This window comes from Orcinus orca, chromosome 9, assembly GCF_937001465.1.
Source record: "Orcinus orca chromosome 9, mOrcOrc1.1, whole genome shotgun sequence".
Lineage (NCBI taxonomy): Eukaryota > Metazoa > Chordata > Mammalia > Artiodactyla > Delphinidae > Orcinus > Orcinus orca.
Genome location: NC_064567.1, coordinates 56,610,630 through 56,629,762, shown reverse-complemented (window position 1 = coordinate 56,629,762; position 19,133 = coordinate 56,610,630). Strand labels below are relative to the sequence as shown.

At 36.9% G+C, this 19,133-nt stretch overlaps 1 protein-coding gene across 3 annotated transcripts in view; it reads right to left on the bottom strand.

Moving 5' to 3' along the window:
- The window catches only part of VPS50 (VPS50 subunit of EARP/GARPII complex), a 136,063-nt gene that overhangs the window by 21,498 nt on the left and 95,432 nt on the right, over nt 1-19,133 (bottom strand). For all 3 annotated transcript variants that reach the window (XR_004481166.2, XR_004481167.2, XM_004265596.3), the window contains exons 19-21: nt 17,246-17,364; nt 13,082-13,188; nt 3,092-3,213 (exon numbers count right to left, since the gene is read on the bottom strand). Coding sequence is in view for 1 of the 3 variants with exons in the window: in XM_004265596.3 (XP_004265644.1) it covers nt 3,092-3,213; nt 13,082-13,188; nt 17,246-17,364 (348 nt within the window). In the remaining 2 variants the exon portion in view is untranslated. The remainder of the gene's footprint in view (nt 1-3,091; nt 3,214-13,081; nt 13,189-17,245; nt 17,365-19,133) is intronic.

Below are 19,133 nucleotides of genomic sequence, written 5' to 3'. Positions count from 1 at the left end.
ACAAGAGCTCAGTAGTTGTGGTGCATGGGCTTAGTTGCTCCGCGGCATGTGGGATCTTCCCGGACCAGGGCTCGAACCTGTGGCCCCTGCATTGGCAGGCGGACTCAACCACTGCGCCACCAGGGAAGCTCAGAATTTCTTTTTATAGTTTCCCTTTCCCCAACCGCTAGCGTGAAATCCCACCAGAGTCTATGTGCTTCTGTTCACTCTCCAGCATCTTCAAGAAGTTGCCTTTTGTTTTATAAAACATCCAGGTTTTATCATTGTTTTCTGCAGGAAATATCATCTAATAAGGTCTCAGTCCCTCATACCCAGAAATGGAAGTTAACTCATTCTTAAAAGTTTAGATTTTGAATCAGACTCTCTACAAAAAAACAGTTCCATTAATGAAAGTTAACTTTAAATGAGGCTCACAAACCGTTGTCAAGTAATAACACTCATAAGATTTACTTGGATAAGAAATAATTAGGATATAGGACTTCCCTGGTGGTGCAGTGGTTAAGAATCCGCCTGCCAACGCAGGGGACATGGGTTCAAGCCCTGGTCTGGAAAGATCCCACATGCCACAGAGCAACTAAGCCCGTGCGCCACAACTACTGAGCCTGCGCTCTAGAGCCCGCGAGCCACAACTACTGAGCCAGTGTGCCACAACTACTGAAGCCTGCACACCTAGAGCCCATACTCCACAACAAGAGAAGCCACTGCAAAGGAAGCCCACTTGCCGCAACTACTGAGCCCATGCGCCGCAACTATGGAAGACCACGAGCTCTAGGGCCCGAGTGCCAAAACTACTGAGTCCACATGCTGCAACTACGGAAGCCCGTGTGCCTAGAGCCCATGCTCCGCAACAAGAGAAGCCACCGCAATGAGAAACCCGCGCACCGCAATGAAGACTAGCCCCTGCTTGCCACAACTAGAGAAAGCCCGCGTGCAGCAACAAAGACCCAACGCAGCCAAATAAATAAAATTATTGAAAAAAGAAATAATTAGGATATCAATCCATATCTCCTAAGAATCTACTATGTGCTTACTACTGCATTAAAGTAAGCTACAGAATGGTCTTCACAAAAGAATGAACAGGAAGGACCAAGAAAACATAACTCAGGAGTTGAACAACAGAAGGCTTGAGGCAAGGCAAGACAAAGCAATACTATGAGTACCATTATTATAATAGAATCAAATGGATTAGATATATACTACAACATGATGTAGTAGGCTATAACCAGTTCAGTGAAGAGTAGGAGCTTCAGGAATAATTAGTATGAACAGAAAAAAATCCCTTAACCTAACGCATACACTGTGTGCCCCCTTCCAGACAATGACTTTCTAGAACCCCCAGGACACAATGAGATGCTTATTCTTCCATGAGCAGCAACCATTTAAATTCACTCATACAATTCTCTCTCTTCTGGGAAGGAAGCAGCAGTAGCCATGTTAAAAAGTGCAAGTAAGAGGTAGAGTAAATGCAGTATTCACTCATACAAACTCGCTCATATGCACATTTTGTTCTGGTTCATAGAATACACACTGTTTCTAATACAGCATATGGGCGAACATCCATATAGAAAGAAACCCTTATAATTAACAATATTGTTTGAATACAGTGAAATGGCTTTTACTGAGTCTTACAGGATCAAAAATGCTTTTAATATAAAATATCAGAGTAATGTTTTCTTTAAAACATAACAGATTTTAAATAAAATATGCAGCATACTTTACAGTGAACACCTACCTGCACTTGGCTAACTTTCATCAGCTTCTAGTGAACCCCACTGTAAACAAATCTGTGCCAGTATCTAATCAGCTAGAAAGTCACATCCAAAAGCACTCAGTTCCAAAAGTTTCTGAAGGACTCTACTTGAACACATCTTATCAAAACTGTGGTTGAGAACTGTTTTAACTAATATGATAGTCACAAGTCATGTGTGGCTATTTATATTTCAAGATAAACTAACTAAAATCAAGTACAATTGAAAATTCAGTCCCCAATCATACCAGTCACGTTTCAAGTGCTCAAAAGCCGCTTATGGCTTATGGCTACCATATTGGACAGTACAAATATAGAATATTTCCATTACTGCAAAACTTCTCTTAGACCACACTGGTCTAGAGGCACAGTCCAAGAAGACAGAGTAAAGCTCATGTAGAAGACTAAACGATCCTGACAATTGGCTAAAACTCCAGAATGTCTTTCTTCTTTAATATTTATTGAGAGTGATGGATTAGTACATATTTTAAAGCAACATAAATTCTGCAGCAACTTAGTTTCTGATTATATTAGTATTCTTTCTAATTTTGCAGAGTTAAGAACATAGGAAATTCAGATTCCATATTAAAAGATCATGTCTTTGATATAGTTGTAATCACAGCAAGACTATGAACATTTATATGATGAATGTAGTTATCCATTAAAATTCACAAGTTTTTGAAAAGGTACAAAATATAGTATGCGAAAAGTTAGTATTATGAGTATACTTTTATATGAAAAACTGTCAAACATGTAGGTGAACTACATAATAATTCCCAAGTATCAGATCAGTTACCTGCTTAATACTGTGCTGTTCTCCTTAGGAGTAGAAAAAGATAAACTCAACAAGAGCTTCGGAAACACAAAAAGGAGGTGCAGGAAAATTAATTCTGTGGCAGGTTCAGTTCAAAGATTTTCAATTATTTTAAATAAATATTTGCTGTTATCTTCTGAATGTAGTAGTGCCTGCTAAGGTTGTTAGCCAATATTTAAAATGTCTCATTTACTGTGTAATAATTACACACTGGGCCAGATTTAAACAAGGCAACCTGCACATTTTTCATCACCAAAATATGTCAAGGTTAGAAACTGATGCTGTACTTTTTCTGCCAAAAATTTGAATAACATACAATATGTTTATTATATCAAAGCTTAAAATTAATGTATTTTAAATAAGGTGATGGGGTACACAAAAAGCTAATATCAACAATATGTTGGATTTTTTATGGATAATTTTCAAAGTAATGTTATTTATGTATTTTATACAGAGAGAATGAATTTTACATTTACAAAAACAAATAAATTTTAAAAGAAACAGACTCCTCCCCCAAAAGGTTGACTTACTGAATCATTCCGACCAAAAAAGGTATATATTGCATACAAGTAATAATCAAATAGCTGAGACATGAAATGGATAACATCAAAAGCAATTGGTTTAAGAATGTTCATCATCTGCATATATTTACCTGAAAAGAAAAAAAATTAAATAGAAAATTAAAATCTGTTAGTCTACAATTATTAAGAAACCATAAAATTACTTTACCAAAATATTTTTTTAATGAAATATTACATTCCTCAGTCACACCAGCCATGCCTCAAGTACTCAACAGTCACTTGTAGCTAGTGGCTACTGTACTGGACAGCACTGATACAGAACAGTTATACCATCTTGGAAAGTACTACTGGATGGCACTGATATAAAAAAATACCTATGAAGATTTTTCATATCATTATATTTTACTGTTTGTCTTATATTTATGGAACTCTTAAACTAACTCTTCTACAATGACACTGTACAAACAACACAGTTCCTCATTTCTTGGAGATTCCATTTCAAACAATGTCTTCAAAAATGTTTAGGTGTAATAAAACAAAAGACAATGTACTTGAGGAAGAGTGGGGTCTTTTCATAAGCTTATACACACATAGCAAAAGTAAAAAAACAAGAAGAAAAAGGACACGTGGAAGACACTTCCCATTCCCCTGAATCCTAGCCCTGTGAAATCTAGCGTCACAGGCTAAGAACATTTCTTTATCACTACATCACTCAAGAGCTCAATACTCGCAAAGTGCCAAGAACATATCTTCCTCATTCCTTCCTTTGGAAGATGCCAATATTACACTCTTTTTCCTCTAAACATATGACACAGTTACAGAAAAAAATTTAAAAACCAAAATGCCTGCATTCATAAACTTGTTAATGTGTTTGAAGGGTGCATGGGAGATGGGCTGAATCAAATAATAAACAATAATGAGTCCCTAATTGTGTTTATTTTTTATAGGAAATAATAGGGAAAGAAGCATATCTATAAAAAAATGCTCTTCTGCAGAAGATATTAAAACAGGCCATTTGTTTTATTTCCAAATGAGCAAATGATTCAGGTGCTGGCTCTACTTTATGTAACTGCTATAAATTTTAAATTGGTACTATTGAGGACACCAGGATTCAAGAGAAAACACATTAACTGCAGTAGGAAAAAATGACAAATTTACTCTAATGGAAATGTCTACTATCAAAACCATTTCTTTATTATCTAAGAACTCAGTCCATCCGTCTTAATTTACATGAGAAATGATTCTAAATAATAGATGGTCAGGAAGACATACACATCGTAAAGTAAAAACTATACAATTTAGATTCTGTTCTTATTCCTATTTACAAGTCTTTTGTTTCAGAATCATTCTTTGTAATTATTTCACATAACCAGACATTTAAAAAAATATCTCAAAAAAAAAATCTCAATTGAAAAAAATTTGATAGTATGCTCCTAGAACATTCTGGATCACTGCAGATATTTCATTGACTGCAAACATATAGCTATTTAAACTGTAACTATTTACACATTAAATAATGTGATACTGTAAAGAAAAAAAATGAAAAAATGTTATATTACTTTTATCCATAAAAGAAAATTTTAAACAGGTGAATAGTAGAATGAGGAAGGATGCAAACTTCGGGGTTGATACATATCCAGAATAAAAAGCTCCTCTCCATTCCTAATAAGATGAACCACTGTTCATATAATTCATCTTAAGAAAGGATATAAAAATGAATTCGTAATAGGTAAAAGCTGTTTTAAATGTGCATTCAGAAGGAAAAAAAAACTAGATGGTCCCAAATGCTCTGAAAAAAATACATAATTATATTCATTCACTCATTCAATACATTCAACAAACACTTTTTGAAAGCTTACTATGTTCTTGGCATTGTGTTAAGACACAAGGAACTACACAGAGTCTCTGCTCTCTCACAGAGCTCCTTCCATGACCTTAAATGGTCATACGTGGAAGGCAGCCATTGATAAGCAGGCTGCTAGTATATTCAAATATAGAAGAGTGAGAACTCTGTCTTTCCAGTTCAAGAGGGCAGAGTAGGCCTTTGGAGGCCTGAGGGAACTTATGCACCCCCCTCAGACTTACTGAACTAAAAGAGAATTTTACAATGAATTAAAACATCTATGAAGAGAAGTGGGTGAGAAGGTAACAGCAGGTAGGTATGATCACCAGAAAATGAGAAATCTCAAAACATTTCTAGACCAGGGGTTGGCAAACCTTTCCTGTAAAGGACCAAAGACTAGATAGTTTAGGCTTTGTATGTCATTCAGTCTCTGTGGCAGAGACTCATCTCTGCTGGTCTCTGTTTCAACTACTCAATTCTGCTGTCATAGCACAAAAGCAGCCACAGACAGTATGTGAACAAATGAGCATGGTTGTATTCCAATAAAACGTTATTTACAAAAACAGGCAGTCAGATTGATTTGGCCTGCAGGCTATAGTTTCCCAACCCCTGTACTAGATGACAGACAGTAGATGGAAACAAGCTGATGGAAAAATGCAAAGAGAACCACAAAGAAGGTGGAAGCTGTCCGATAGGATGTGACTGCTTAGAAGCAGCAGCTACAGCAAGAGAACAGGAGCAAGAAATAGGGCTGAGAAAGGACGGATTAATTGAAGGTCTACATATGGGACAAACTACCTATCCACATGCCCCCACTTACTGTTCCTCCCCAGCAGTTATTACTGTAGCCCCCCCCACCCCTTATTAGCAGTTTCAGTTACCCACGGTCAACCTCAGTCCAAGAATATTAAATAGAAAATTCCAGAAATAAACAATTCGTAAGTTTTAAATCAAGTGTTGTTCTGAATAGCATGATGAAATCTTGTGCCATCTGGCGCCATCCCTTTGTCCCGTACATTCTGCCCATTAGTCACTTAGTAGCCATCTCAGTTATCAGATCAACTGTTGTGGTACCTCAGTGCTTGTGTTCAGGTAATCCTTATTTTATTTAATTATGGCCCCAGAACGCAAGAGTAGTGATGCTGGCAATTCAGGTATGCCAAAGAGAAGTTGTAAAGTGCTTCTTTCAAGTGAAAAGGTGAAAGCTCATGACTTAATAAAGAAAGAAAAAAAGTCGTATGGTGAGGTTGCTAAGATCTGTGGTAAGAATGAATCTTCTATCTGTGAAATTTGGAAGAAGGAAAAAGAAATTCATGCTAGTTCTGTTGTCACACCTCAGACTGCAAAAGATACAGCCACAGCGATAAGTGCTTAGCTAAAATGGCAAAGGCATTAAATCTGTACAATAAGATATTGTGAGAGGGAGACTACATTTACATAACTTTATTATAGTATATTGTTATAATTTTTCTATTTTTATTATTAGTTTTTTTTGTTAATTTCTTCCTGTGCCTAATTTATAAATTAGACTTTATTATAGGTATGTATGTATAAGAAAAGACATAGTATATATAGGGTTTGCTACTATCTGTGGTTTCAGGCATCCACAGGGGATATCTTGGAACATATCCCCCACAAATAAGGGGGGACACTACTGTAGAGGCTGCCAGAATTTTCCCACAGACAAAAACAATAAAACCCCCTAGGATTCCTCTTCAAAAGAAATAAACAAGCCCCCCACCCCCCAAATTGAGCAAACTTAAGAAAATAAATTAGAAAAGCTAAGGTTTCTAGTGTGGATATTGGCACCACAGATTAAAATCTATCTCATTCTGGGAATTTAGGGATCTGTCCCCATAATGTAAAGGCTACCAATAAATCCACCCAGACCTGCCCTACTCTATACATAAAGTTCCTAGTCAGGATTCATTCTAAGGAGAAAGAGCCAGCTCCAACACAATTCTAGTTACTCAGCAGAGAACACCCACAATGGCTATATAGGCCTTCTATTTTAGGGAAGAATAATCAAACATCACCAGGCCCATGAGGAAAATTCAGAGACTGAACGTAAAAAGAAAAGCTGGTCCCAGAGAAAATAAAATAATTGAAGGTAAGGAAGAGAAATACAGTAATTATATAAAACCCTATAAAAGGTGAATATGGCGGGAAAAAACACAGATTATAAAGAGTTCTTAAAGATTTAAAGTCATTAAAAATGTGATTTTTTAAATAAAAAATTAAAGAAATGGGAAAAAGGAAGTCTCCCAGAAGGTACAGCAAAAAGAATATAGAAAAATATTAGAAAAATATGACAGACATAAAGGGCCAACCTAAGAGACTAAACACTTGAGTAAGGGGAAATCAAAGAAAGAGATTAAAGAAAATGGGGATGTGGAGATCCTCAAAGAAACAGTAGTATCAGTCACAGCTGAGGAGCACATGAACCTCCAGATTGAAAGGGTCATGAACTACCCAACACACTTAATGAAAAAGAACTCACACATAGATACATCAATAGAGAATTTTGAAACATCAAGGGAAAAAACACTAAAAGGTTTCAGAGAGAGAGAGAGAGAGAAGAAATTCACCTACAATAAAATGAATAGAACATTAGAGGTTTTAACTTTCTGAGGAAAAGTAATATTTAACGGCAATTCTATAGCCAACTAAACTGTCACTCCCTGAAAGAGCAGAATAAAGACATATTTAGACTGACAAGGATTCAAAACATTTCCTTCTTATCACCCTTTTCTGGGCAATTACAACTAGAAGAAAGACAAACAGAAACAAACCAAGAGATTGCCTTCACACTCCTGGTAGGGAGCAGTGGGTGGGTGGGAGACACCTGCTTTTCGCCGCAAGCTCTTCTTTACTATTTAATGTGTTGCTGTGAGAGGTGCTACCTTGATAAAAAATAGAAGCATGGTTCTAAAGTTAGCCAGCCTAGTTGGAAAAATGTGGTCAGTGGCTCAAGATATGGTTCAGATGCATACCACCCTCTCTCTTCCTCTCCAGAGTTCCCTATAGAGGGCACAGAGAGAGCAGTGGACACAGCATGCTTTGGGAACACGGAGGAAGGTTACCTAATACATAGCCCAGATAACCACAAAAGATGTCTCTTCCCAAATTACAAACTGCGAGAAGTTCTCCTCCTGCCTCCAACCTATATTATAACCTTGCTGAACTCTGTCCAAGGATTAATGTTCCAGATGTCCTCCACTGGCTGTGAAGCATGAAAGTTAAGAATGTACTGGCTCTAAGATCAGACAACCTGGTTCTGCCACTTACCAGCTGTGTGACAGACATAAGGCAAGTTATTTATCTCTGAGCTTCAATTTAGTTTGTAAAAAGGGTACTATGAAGAATTCATGAGAAAATTCATGTGAAGTGTTTACATAGCATATAATAAAAGAGCAAGAAGTCTTAGCTACCTCTGCTATTATTTTAAAATAAATATACTTATGATGAATGCAAAAAGGGAGAAGTATATACAGGATGTTACATGAAGGGAATCTAGCCTAATCTAGAGATGAGGAAAAGCTTCACAGGGGAAGCACTGTTTAAACTCTCATCCTTTGCAGCAACATGGATGGACCTAGAGATTATCATACTAAGCAAAGTCAGAGAAAGACAAATATCACACGATATCACTTATATGTGGAATCCAAAAAAATGATACAAATGAACTTATTTACAAAACAGAAATAGACTCACAGACATAGAAAACGAACTTATGGTTACCAAAAGCGGGGGAGGGATAATTAGGAATTTGGGGTTACAAACTACTATATATAAAATAAATAACAAGGACCTACTGTATAGCACAGGGAACTATATTCAATATCTTGTAATAAGCTATAATGGAAAAGAATTTGAAAAAGAAATAGATACATATATATGTATGTATATATGTATGTGTGTATATATCTATATATAACTAAATCACTTTGCTTTACACCTGAAACATTGTAAATCAACTGTACTTTAATTTAAAAAAACCCCTCTCTCACCCTAAATCTAGACCATGAGTCCTTATACTCAAGGGAAAGAGACACAGAGGGACTGGCAAAGAAACCAAGCAAGTAGCAGCATGGATGGACAAGGACTACAACCAAGAGGAACAGGACGGGGCCTGACTTACTAGCTCATCGTAGGAAATGCAGAGAGAGGAGCGTGATTACCACAGGAAAGGCGGCCCAAGGGAATTCAGTGAGCCACAACCCCTATGCAGAGGAGGGAACACAGGGTAAGAAGAAGTGCTGGAAGTGTGTGTGTGTACACACACGTGCATGGGTCGGGGGTGGGGGTGAGGGGCTCCTTCTGTTGTGGATTATTACAAGAGAGGAGCAAAAAGTGTTTCTCTAACACTCAGATCTTACAAATTAAGTTTTGTCAGTCCAATGTATACTGAGCACCTACAAAAGCGAAAAGCACTTGGCTGGGTGCTCTATATGCTGCAAAGATGACAAACTCTCTCCTCATGTAGGAGCTGACAATCTGATGGGGCAAAAGCAAGAACAGAATCTGAGCTGGAAGGATGTTCGTTACCCTTACTACAGTGCACTAAGTTGAGAGATCATCAATGGGTATAAAGAGCACATAAAGGCAAACTGGAAATGCTATAAATGAGGAAGGAGACTTGGAGGTCAGGAGTTTTGTTTATACCTCAGGGTATTTTAATTTTTAACCATTTTCATGCATTACTTTTTCAATTTAAAACACTCCATGATAAAATAAAAATATCAATGCCCCACCTAAAAGAATGTACCAATGAAGGAGATTTCTTCCCTCCTACTTCTGTGTTCATCATATACACTGCAACTCAGCCACAGTATGACTAAATATCCCTTAGGTACATATTCTGGTTTAATGTTAAGTCCTGTGCATGTGCTGGTGTGTATTTCTTCCAGCCGCTAAAGTAATAATTTTGTTGTAAGGTCTGTAGGTTTTACAAACATGGGTTTCGGCAACCTATCTTCTGCCCCTCAGACCTATCACACCCGCTCAAGTGAGAGCTGCCTCCTTGGATACCAAGGCTACTTCAGTGATGAGACACATTCCCTAAAATTTCTCTGTCTCTGTCTGCAAGAAATCATCAGGCTAACAGGATTTTCTTTTTTCACAAGCAAGCATTCTGATTGGTCCTCTGCACTTGTGAAAAACGCCAAGCCTTCAGATTTAGGTACCACCTGGGGCTGGGAAGCCCCATTAACACTCTTTTGTTTAATATCTCCTAATTATGCCAAATAAATATCACTTAAAAACAACATTTTGAATATGCCTTTAATGTTCTAAAATGTGTCTCCCAACCACTGAGTAATTAGTTCCTTCATCTTCCCAGGCACCAAAAATTAATCTGTCTTATTCACACAACTGTACTTCTGGCCTTGTAGGAAGAGACATTACTTTTGTCAGTTTATAGTCTTCAAGCACCTCTATGCAATAACAACCGTGGTTGGAATAGTGCATTTACTAGTTGGAGACCCCTTAGTGAGTGGTTCCCTTAAAGTTCTATTTTATGAATATGTACAATATGAAGATAAAGACATCCCAGGGAGAAAGTGGTAGGCATGAAAGTCTACTGGGGAATAATGGCAGCACCTACTCCCAGCCCTAAATGGAAAGACATGAAAGTTAAATTTTCATACTAGGCCTTGTTTCCTAATTGCAACTCTAGTAAAAGATCTAGTGGGAAGAAGACTGAAATGACAACGGTCAGATTCTCTTCCCTGAGTAAGGTTTTATTCAGGACTGCTCTGGTTTATATGGCTGATTACCAAAGGCCCGTAAGAATGCAGCTTTTCTGTTTCTGTAAGTCCACTGTTAGAAAACAGTGTCCACTGTGTTGGTCAGTAATCCTTATATAAGAATTCGTTGTTACTGTCTTCTGAACTTAGCACCAGCAGCACACTTCTGTCATTATAATACCCCTTCTTAGATAATGAGAATAGCACAAGGCATTGTTTCTTCATTTCCTTATGCCTATCAAGAAGTGAAGATTTGGATTTGTCTGCACTGAACTGAATAAAACATGACTTCCCCCTCCTCAATTTTGTTGTGGCTTTATATCTGATTTGAGTGAATGTATGTCTTTTACAGTAAAAAGCAATATGATGACCTCTAGTCCGTTTTGATCTAGGTAAGGAAAAAAAATTATACAACCACTTAAATGTGGTTGATTGTATAATTTTCCCCAAATATCTGCTCTTCCCCACCTCCACTCTTGTAAGAGGATTATGCATCCTTGTCCACTGCCCTGGACTGGTTGTACCTTCCTGTGACAGAAGTACAAGTACACTTCTCTCTTCCAGTCAAGCCTGACTTGCTATGACCAGTGACATGTCAGGGTGGCACATCAGAGTGGCAGCTTTAAGAGTCATAACATGGTTCAGCTCTACTCTTCTCCCCAAATCCCAGATTGGTGCTACTTTTTCAGCCTGCATCTCAGAATGAAGACATACATGGGGCAGAACTAAGATGATCAGGAGTCAATATGCATCATGATAAACCTCTGGGTTGAAAGCCACTGATACGTTAGGGTGTTTTGTTACTTCAGCATAACCGAGCAAAAGCTGACTTCATTCAACTACATCTCAAGCGTGTATCCAGACACTGAAAACTACAGTGAGTACCGAAGACTGAGGAGGATGATAAGGACTTTGGAATATCCATCAGTGAGGACCATATAAGGCAACTGAGCACACTGACCCTGAAGAATGGACTGGGGAAGGGGAAGTACAAGGAAAGGAAGGACAGTATACCTACCACCACGTATCTGAAAAGTGACCACATGGAAAAGTAGGAGAAAAAAGTATAGACTTACTCTTTTTGCTTTTAAGGGCATAACTAAGACCAGAGGGTAGAATTAGAGACAGAGACAGAAATAGAGATTTTGGTTTACCATGAGGACAAGATTTCTACCAATTAAATCAGTCTAATAGCAGAATGAGTAGTCTTCCAAAGTAATATGCTTCCAGCAATTGTAAGACATAAAACAGAGGCTAGATGGCCACCACATATCAGATGCAGTAAAGAAAGAAATGCTCATTCTATGGTAAATTATACCAGATGACCTCTTCAGAATTCTTCTAATTTTGATTCTGTAAATTCTAGAGACTAACTCATGATGCTAGGTTCAGTTAGCATTCTTGGATAAAGAAGGAAAGCTAATTCCCCAGCAATAATCAGCCAAACAATAGCTTTTTAGAATCTGTCATTTGTCTGTGTCATAAAAATACATAATTTTTCTTTTCTGCTCAGTTCATTATTATAATTTTCCACACTATTTTCCCTAAAAGAAAGTGGGACTTCTTAAAAAAGTCTTCTTTATCCTATTCATTAATGAAATTTAGAAATTATCTTTAGGAACACAGACTATTTTATCAGAGCTAAGAGTAATTAAACCAGGCAACAGGAAATTATCATCTCCATAAACAGAAGACAGAGATCTTTACAGAAAATCACTAAGATTCTTGACTGGTATAGATGACTTAATTAACATGAGAAGACATCTCTATAACTTATTTGTCAAATGTACAGACCTATCTGTGAAATACAAAGGTTGAGACAGCATATAAAATTTTGAAATACTGATATTAAAAAATCCATAACATCTTCAAACCTAAATATTTCATACGGCATTTCTTCATGCTATTTGCCTTCTACAAAATCATCAATAAAGGTCTTATCTGTAATAAGAACATTTCCTATGGTGTGAACATTTAGCTTATAGAACTCTTGTGTCTGAAAATGCCAGAAAACCACTAATCACTCTGCCTATCTGACAAGAAGATTGCAAAGATCAATGAAACAATTAAGTACAAAATATTGTGCAAATATAAAACTGGTATTATCATCACCCTACATGTACCTCTAACTCACAGAGAATTTTTCCATTACATTTCTATTAATTGGAATATTTTAGGAAAAGTGGAAGATACAAATTTCAAGTAGTTAACTAAAAAAGAAAAACTGACATTAATATTAGTATTATACTATTTGGAACAATTAAGATGAGAAGGCACTGACATATGACCATCTTAAATCATTCACTGTGGTGGGCCCTGGAGTACCCAATGAAAACCCATTTGGTAACAAATGTAGACTAATTTAACTGCTATAATAATGGGTTTTTTTTTAAAGGTGTAGCTACTTACCAACAAGTCTTATTACATTCAGTGTTGTATTTGTTAAGATGGGTGCATTCACTTTATTTAGACTGTAATCTGATTTCTTCCTGCTTTTTAGAGTCTCTCGAGAAACGCTTAATATGAGAAAACAAAACAGATTTGCAATTAGGGTTGTCAAGTAGTAAATCAATAAGTAACTCAGCTTAGGATCTAATTTGCTAATTAGTTACTGAAAATCACCAATTAGTTACTGAAAATCTTACCACTTATTGGCTGGGGATATAGAGATTATCCTCCTGTCCTTACAGAGCTTACAGTCCAGAGGGGAAGAGAAATCAGTAAACAGAGAAATAAAGTACTATAATGTATTTCTTTGGTTCTCAGACATTAATTAACAACCATTAAAAGAAGCTATGTCACTATATTGTAGCAATGTTTTCTTAGGTCAGTCTCCCAAGGCAATAGAAATAAAAGCGAAAATAAACAGATGGTACCTAATCAAACTTATAAGCTTTTGCACAGTAAAGGAAACCATAAACAAAATGAAAAGACAACCTATAGAATGGGAGAAAATATTTGCAAATGATGTGACTGACAAGGGCTTAATTTCCAAAATATACAAACAGCTCATACAACTCAATAACAAAAAGACAACAACCCAATCAAAAAATGGGCAGAGGGGCTTCCCTGGTGGCGCAGTGGTTGAGAGTCTGCCTGCCGGTGCAGGGGACACGGGTTCGTGCCCCGGTTTGAGAGGATCCCACATGCCGCGGAGCGGCTGGGCCCGTGAGCCGTGGCCGCTGAGCCTGCACGTCCGGAGCCTGTGCTCCGCGGCGGGAGAGGCCACAGCAGTGAGAGGCCCGCGTACCGCAAAAAAAAAAAAAAAAAATGGGCAGAGGACCTAAATAGATACTTCTCCAAAGAAGACATACAGATGGCCAACAGGCACATGAAAAGATGCTCAGCATTGCTAATTATTAGAGAAATGCAAATCAAAACTACAATGAGGTATCAGCTCACACCAGTCAGAATGGCCATCATCAAAAGTCTATAAATAATAAATGCTGGAGAGGGTGTGGAGAAAAGGGAAGCCTCTTGCACTGTTGGTGGGAATGTAAATTGATACAGCCACTATGGAGAGCAGTATGGAGGGTCCTTAAAAAACTAAAACTAGAGTTACCACATGATCCAGCAATCCCACTACTGGGCATATATCCAGAAAAGCCAAAAGCTCTAATTCAAAAAGATACATGCACCCCAAATGTTAACAGTGGCATTGTTTACAACAGCCAAGACATCGAAGCAACTTAAGTGTCCATCAACAGATGAGTAGATAAAGAAGATGTGGTGTATGTATACAATGGAATATTACTCAGCCATAAAAAAGCATGAAATAATGCCATTTGCAGCAACATGGATGGGCCTAGAGATTATCACACTAAGTGAATTAAGTCAGACAAAGACAAATATTATATGATATCACTTATATGTGGGATCTAAAAAATAGTACAAATGAACTTATTTACAAAACAGAAACAGACTCGCAGACATAGAAAACAAACTTATGGTTACCAAAGGAGAAGTAGGGGGGGATAAGCTGGGAGTGTGGGATTAACAGATGCATAAAAATAGATATAAAATAGATAAACAACAAGCATTTACTGTATAGCATGGGGGACTATATTCAATACCTTATAATAAACTATAATGGAAAAGAATTTTTAAAAAGAATATATATACACATATATGTATAAGCAAATCACTTTGCTGTACACTGAAAACTAACACAATATTGTAAATCAACTATACTTCAATAAAAAACAAATAAATAAAATAATAAACAAAAAAAGAAGTTATGTCACTTAAAAAAATGTTCTAGGAAAATTATACATCAACTGTACCAAGCATCCTGATTTCAGACCTACAAATATGAAAAATACCTTCCTTAGAATCTGGATTAGGCATAAAGTATAATGGTAAAGTCTGGAGTTGGGGGGCAGCACTAGATTCAAAGAAAAAGTAGAAGTTATATGGTAAGTACAGGAAAAAAGGGGACAACATGTAATAAGATCGGAAGTAAGAGAACAGAGTACGCTTAAAGAAGCGCAAGGAGTTGACAGTGGTAGCCTGGAGAATGAGTGGGCAGAGGGAAATGTGATAAGAAAGGAGGTAAGTAAAGGCCAGATCACTGAAAGGAATTGAACCTCATGATTATAATGAGTATGAACCATATCTTAAATGCAGTGGTGAGCCATTAAACATTTTAACCAGGAAAATAACATGATCAAATTTGTATATAAAAGAAAAATCTAAATTTGTATCCAAGAACAGATTAGAAAGGGTTAAGACTGGAAATGGGAAGCCACGGTAAGGAGGCCGATTCAATAATCTGGCCCAGAGATTTCTGCATGAACTAGGATGGTAGCAGTGAAATACAAGAAATTTTGATAAATTCAAGAGACACTTAGAAGTTGGAATTGATATAACAGTCAACTGGTTAACTGCAATCAGTAGTTCACATTGTGTATATTTCTTAGGGGTAGGTTAAAGACAGTTTAAGAGGCTGCATAACCCTACAAAGAATGCCAGGACATACACATATAGTGGCAGACGTTTGTTCATTTCAACTTAATTAGACCTTTTCTTTTAGTAAAAACATACTCAAAACATCTGATGAAAAAGTCCAACAAAATAGTTCTATTCAGTTCATAATGGATCATAGATGTAGATAATTAAGTACCACATATTTATGTAAACCAATGGAAACAAATTTCCCCAATTAAAATATCCCCAATTATATGAGTTGTTCACTTTTGACGTGAGAGATTACATCAGTCAGGGTGTCAAATCAATCAAGTATTCACTAGGTACTTTGGGGGTAAAGGGTAGGGAAGACTATACTTAAATCTATCATTAAAAATAAAGTATATTTGTGGTCACTCAATATCTGATACTCAGTCATGAAACTACCTCACTCACAAATCAAAATCAGGCCCAATTTAAAGAAGGTGACAAAAATTCTCATACAGTTATCACAGTTTTTGAAGAAGACAGTTTATCATAAAACAAAACTCAAGTACAAAAATAGGAACCTTAATAGAAGGCTCAAAATATCAATGACATTGGGAAGATTTTTCTGTATTTACTAGATTGAGGCAGCAAAGCCGCATACAAAACAAATGACTATTTTCCTCCTTGAGAAAAAGGAAATCAATGTGAAACATAAATTGATCTATGTGAAGCATAAACTGCCTCCAACGGCGGCACTGATTCTATAAATCAAAGGTTTGTTTTTCTGCGAAAACCACTGATCTCTAGATTAAGAGCTCTTGGGTTATGCCCATTATCAAAAAAACTACACTTTTAGCCTTTCAGGAATCATTTTTAAAATACATTAATTTCTCAGGGTATGTGCCCAGTAGTGGGATTGCTGAGAGTCATGTACCACAATGTTCATTGCAGCTCTATTTACAATAGCCAGGACATGGAAGCAACCTAAGTGTCCATCAACAGATGAATGGATAAAGAAGATGTGGCACATATATACAATGGACTATTACTCAGCCATAAAAAGAAATGAAACTGAGGTATCTGTAGTGAGGTGGATGGACCTAGAGACTGTCATACAGATTGAAGTCAGAAAGAGAAAAATAAATACCGTATGCTAACACATATATATGGAACGAAAAAAAAAAAAAAAGGTTCTGAAGAACCTAGGGGCAAGACAGGAATAAAGATGCAGACGTAGAGAACAGACTTGAGGACACGGGGAGGGGGAAGGGTAAGCTGGGATGAAGTGAGAGAGTGGCATGGACATATATACACTACCAAATGTAAAACGGATAGCTAGTGGGAAGCAGCCACATAGCACAGGGAGATCAGCTTGGTGCTTTGTGACCACCTAGAGGGGTTGGATAGGGATGGTGGGAGGGAAATGCAAGAGGGAGGAGATATGGGGATATATGTATAGCTGATTCACTTTGTTATAAGGCAGAAACTAACACACCATTGTAAAGCAATTATACTCCAATAAAGATGTTTAAAAAAACAAACAAACAGTAACTTCTGTCACATGACACTATAACCAAAAGAAAAGTTTAATGAGTTTTTTTCCTTAACCTTTCAAGTAAATCCTATATGTTAAACGTGCAACATAAAATGAGAAGTACCATAAATTCCAAGAATAAGTACCTTTTCACAGGAGCATCGCCTGTCTGCTCATCAACATAATCTTGTTTTAGTTCCTCAGGAACATCACTGTCACTGTCATACTCCTGATAGGCACTTTTTTCTTGTTCATCAGATTCATACTGAAAAGAACACAGTATATTATTCAACAATGGGCACGAAGAACCAACCTTTCTCGGAGTCTTTCAACACAGTAAAAAAAGTATCCAATTTTATAAGAAGTACATTACGGATGAAAGTTCTTAATAACTGAGCTTTAATTTTGCCATCAAGAAATCATATTAACTTTCCATTTTCTTCTTTATCATCTTACCTTAAACCAGCTCAAAAGAAAATACAAACGTATTTCAAATGCTTATAAATGCCCAAAAGAATCTCCATATAAACAAATGAAAACAAACACATACCCTGCTAGACCTTAGAACAGGAAAAGAGTGTTTATTTGATTAAACAAACTCTTCCTTCAAGTGGTTTCATCCTATTTATTTCCATTTTGCTAGTTCATTATAAAAAGCTTGAGAATACAATTCTGGTACGCTGGAAGTATTAAGTCAGTTTAATTAAACACAACACACATGCTAATATTCTATCTAATTCATTAGGATGAGATTTAATTCCAAGGGCAACTTAGAAAATTAGGCTTAGCACCTATGGACTACTGAGAGCAAGGACAAAAATGGTGGACTTGCTCTTGAGAGGAAGAGTGCCTTTTCATCATCTTTTTGGCACCATGGCCCAGTGCCAGCAAGGGAGAAGACAGTGGAGTCCATGCACAACAAAGGAAGCAGTGGCAGTACCACCATCATCATTGCTGATTAGTATTATAAACTAATATGATTAAATAATGGCTAACATTTATTGAGTTTCAACCAAGTACTGGGCTAAGTGCTTCCATGAATTGTCTCACTGAATCTTCAAAACAATTCTATGAGGAAGTTTTGTCCCCATATGCCAGTTGAGGAGACCAGTATAATGACAATAAAGGAAGAAGTCAGTCCCCTAATTCAACAACTATTTTTTAAGAGTCTAAAGCATTACGACAGGCTGTTTTAAGATGTGGACCCTGATCCTCAGGACTTATGCTGTACCTGTGAAGATTAGATCACACATTAATAACTACAAACAAACATTAGAGACATTCTCCCTCACTTGTACACAATGTGATCCTGGTGGCATTCAGAAAGGTGTTCTACACAAACTAGGGTCAGTTCCACAGTACAACAGATCCTCATTTCCAAGGATTCTTTATTTGCAAATTTCCCTACTCGATACAATTTGTAATCCCAACATCAATACTTCATGACACTCCTTGGTCATTCATGGATATGTGCCATGTGGAGTGGCAAACACTTTTGAGTCACCCTACATACATGTTCCCAGCTAAGAGCAAGCAAGGTGACACTCTACCTTCTTATTTCAGCTCTCCTGCTGTAAGCAAGTGCCCTTTTCAAAGTCTATTTAGTGTCACATTCTTAAAATTTTTGTACATTTTGCTGGTGATTTCACTGTTCAGAATGCCCCCCAATCATAGTACTAAAGTGCTGTCTAGTGTTCCCAAGTGCGAGAAGACTGTAATATGCCTTAAGGTAAAAATACGTATGTTAGATAAGCTTCACTCAGGCATGAGTTACAGTGCTGTTGGTCATGTGTTCAATGTTAACGAATCAGCACTATATTAAATTAGGTGTCTTTAAGGAAAAACACGCATAAAACAAGGTTGTGTATGGACCAGTTGGTGAAAATGTTGTGACCAGAGGCTTGCAGATACTTAATCCCATATTTTGCTTAAGAACAACGGTTCTGTATTTGTTAATTCATAGTTCGTGCTTACTTTATTGAACACAACTGCCAGAAATAATGAGAATCAAATGCTATGAGAGATTTAAATTAA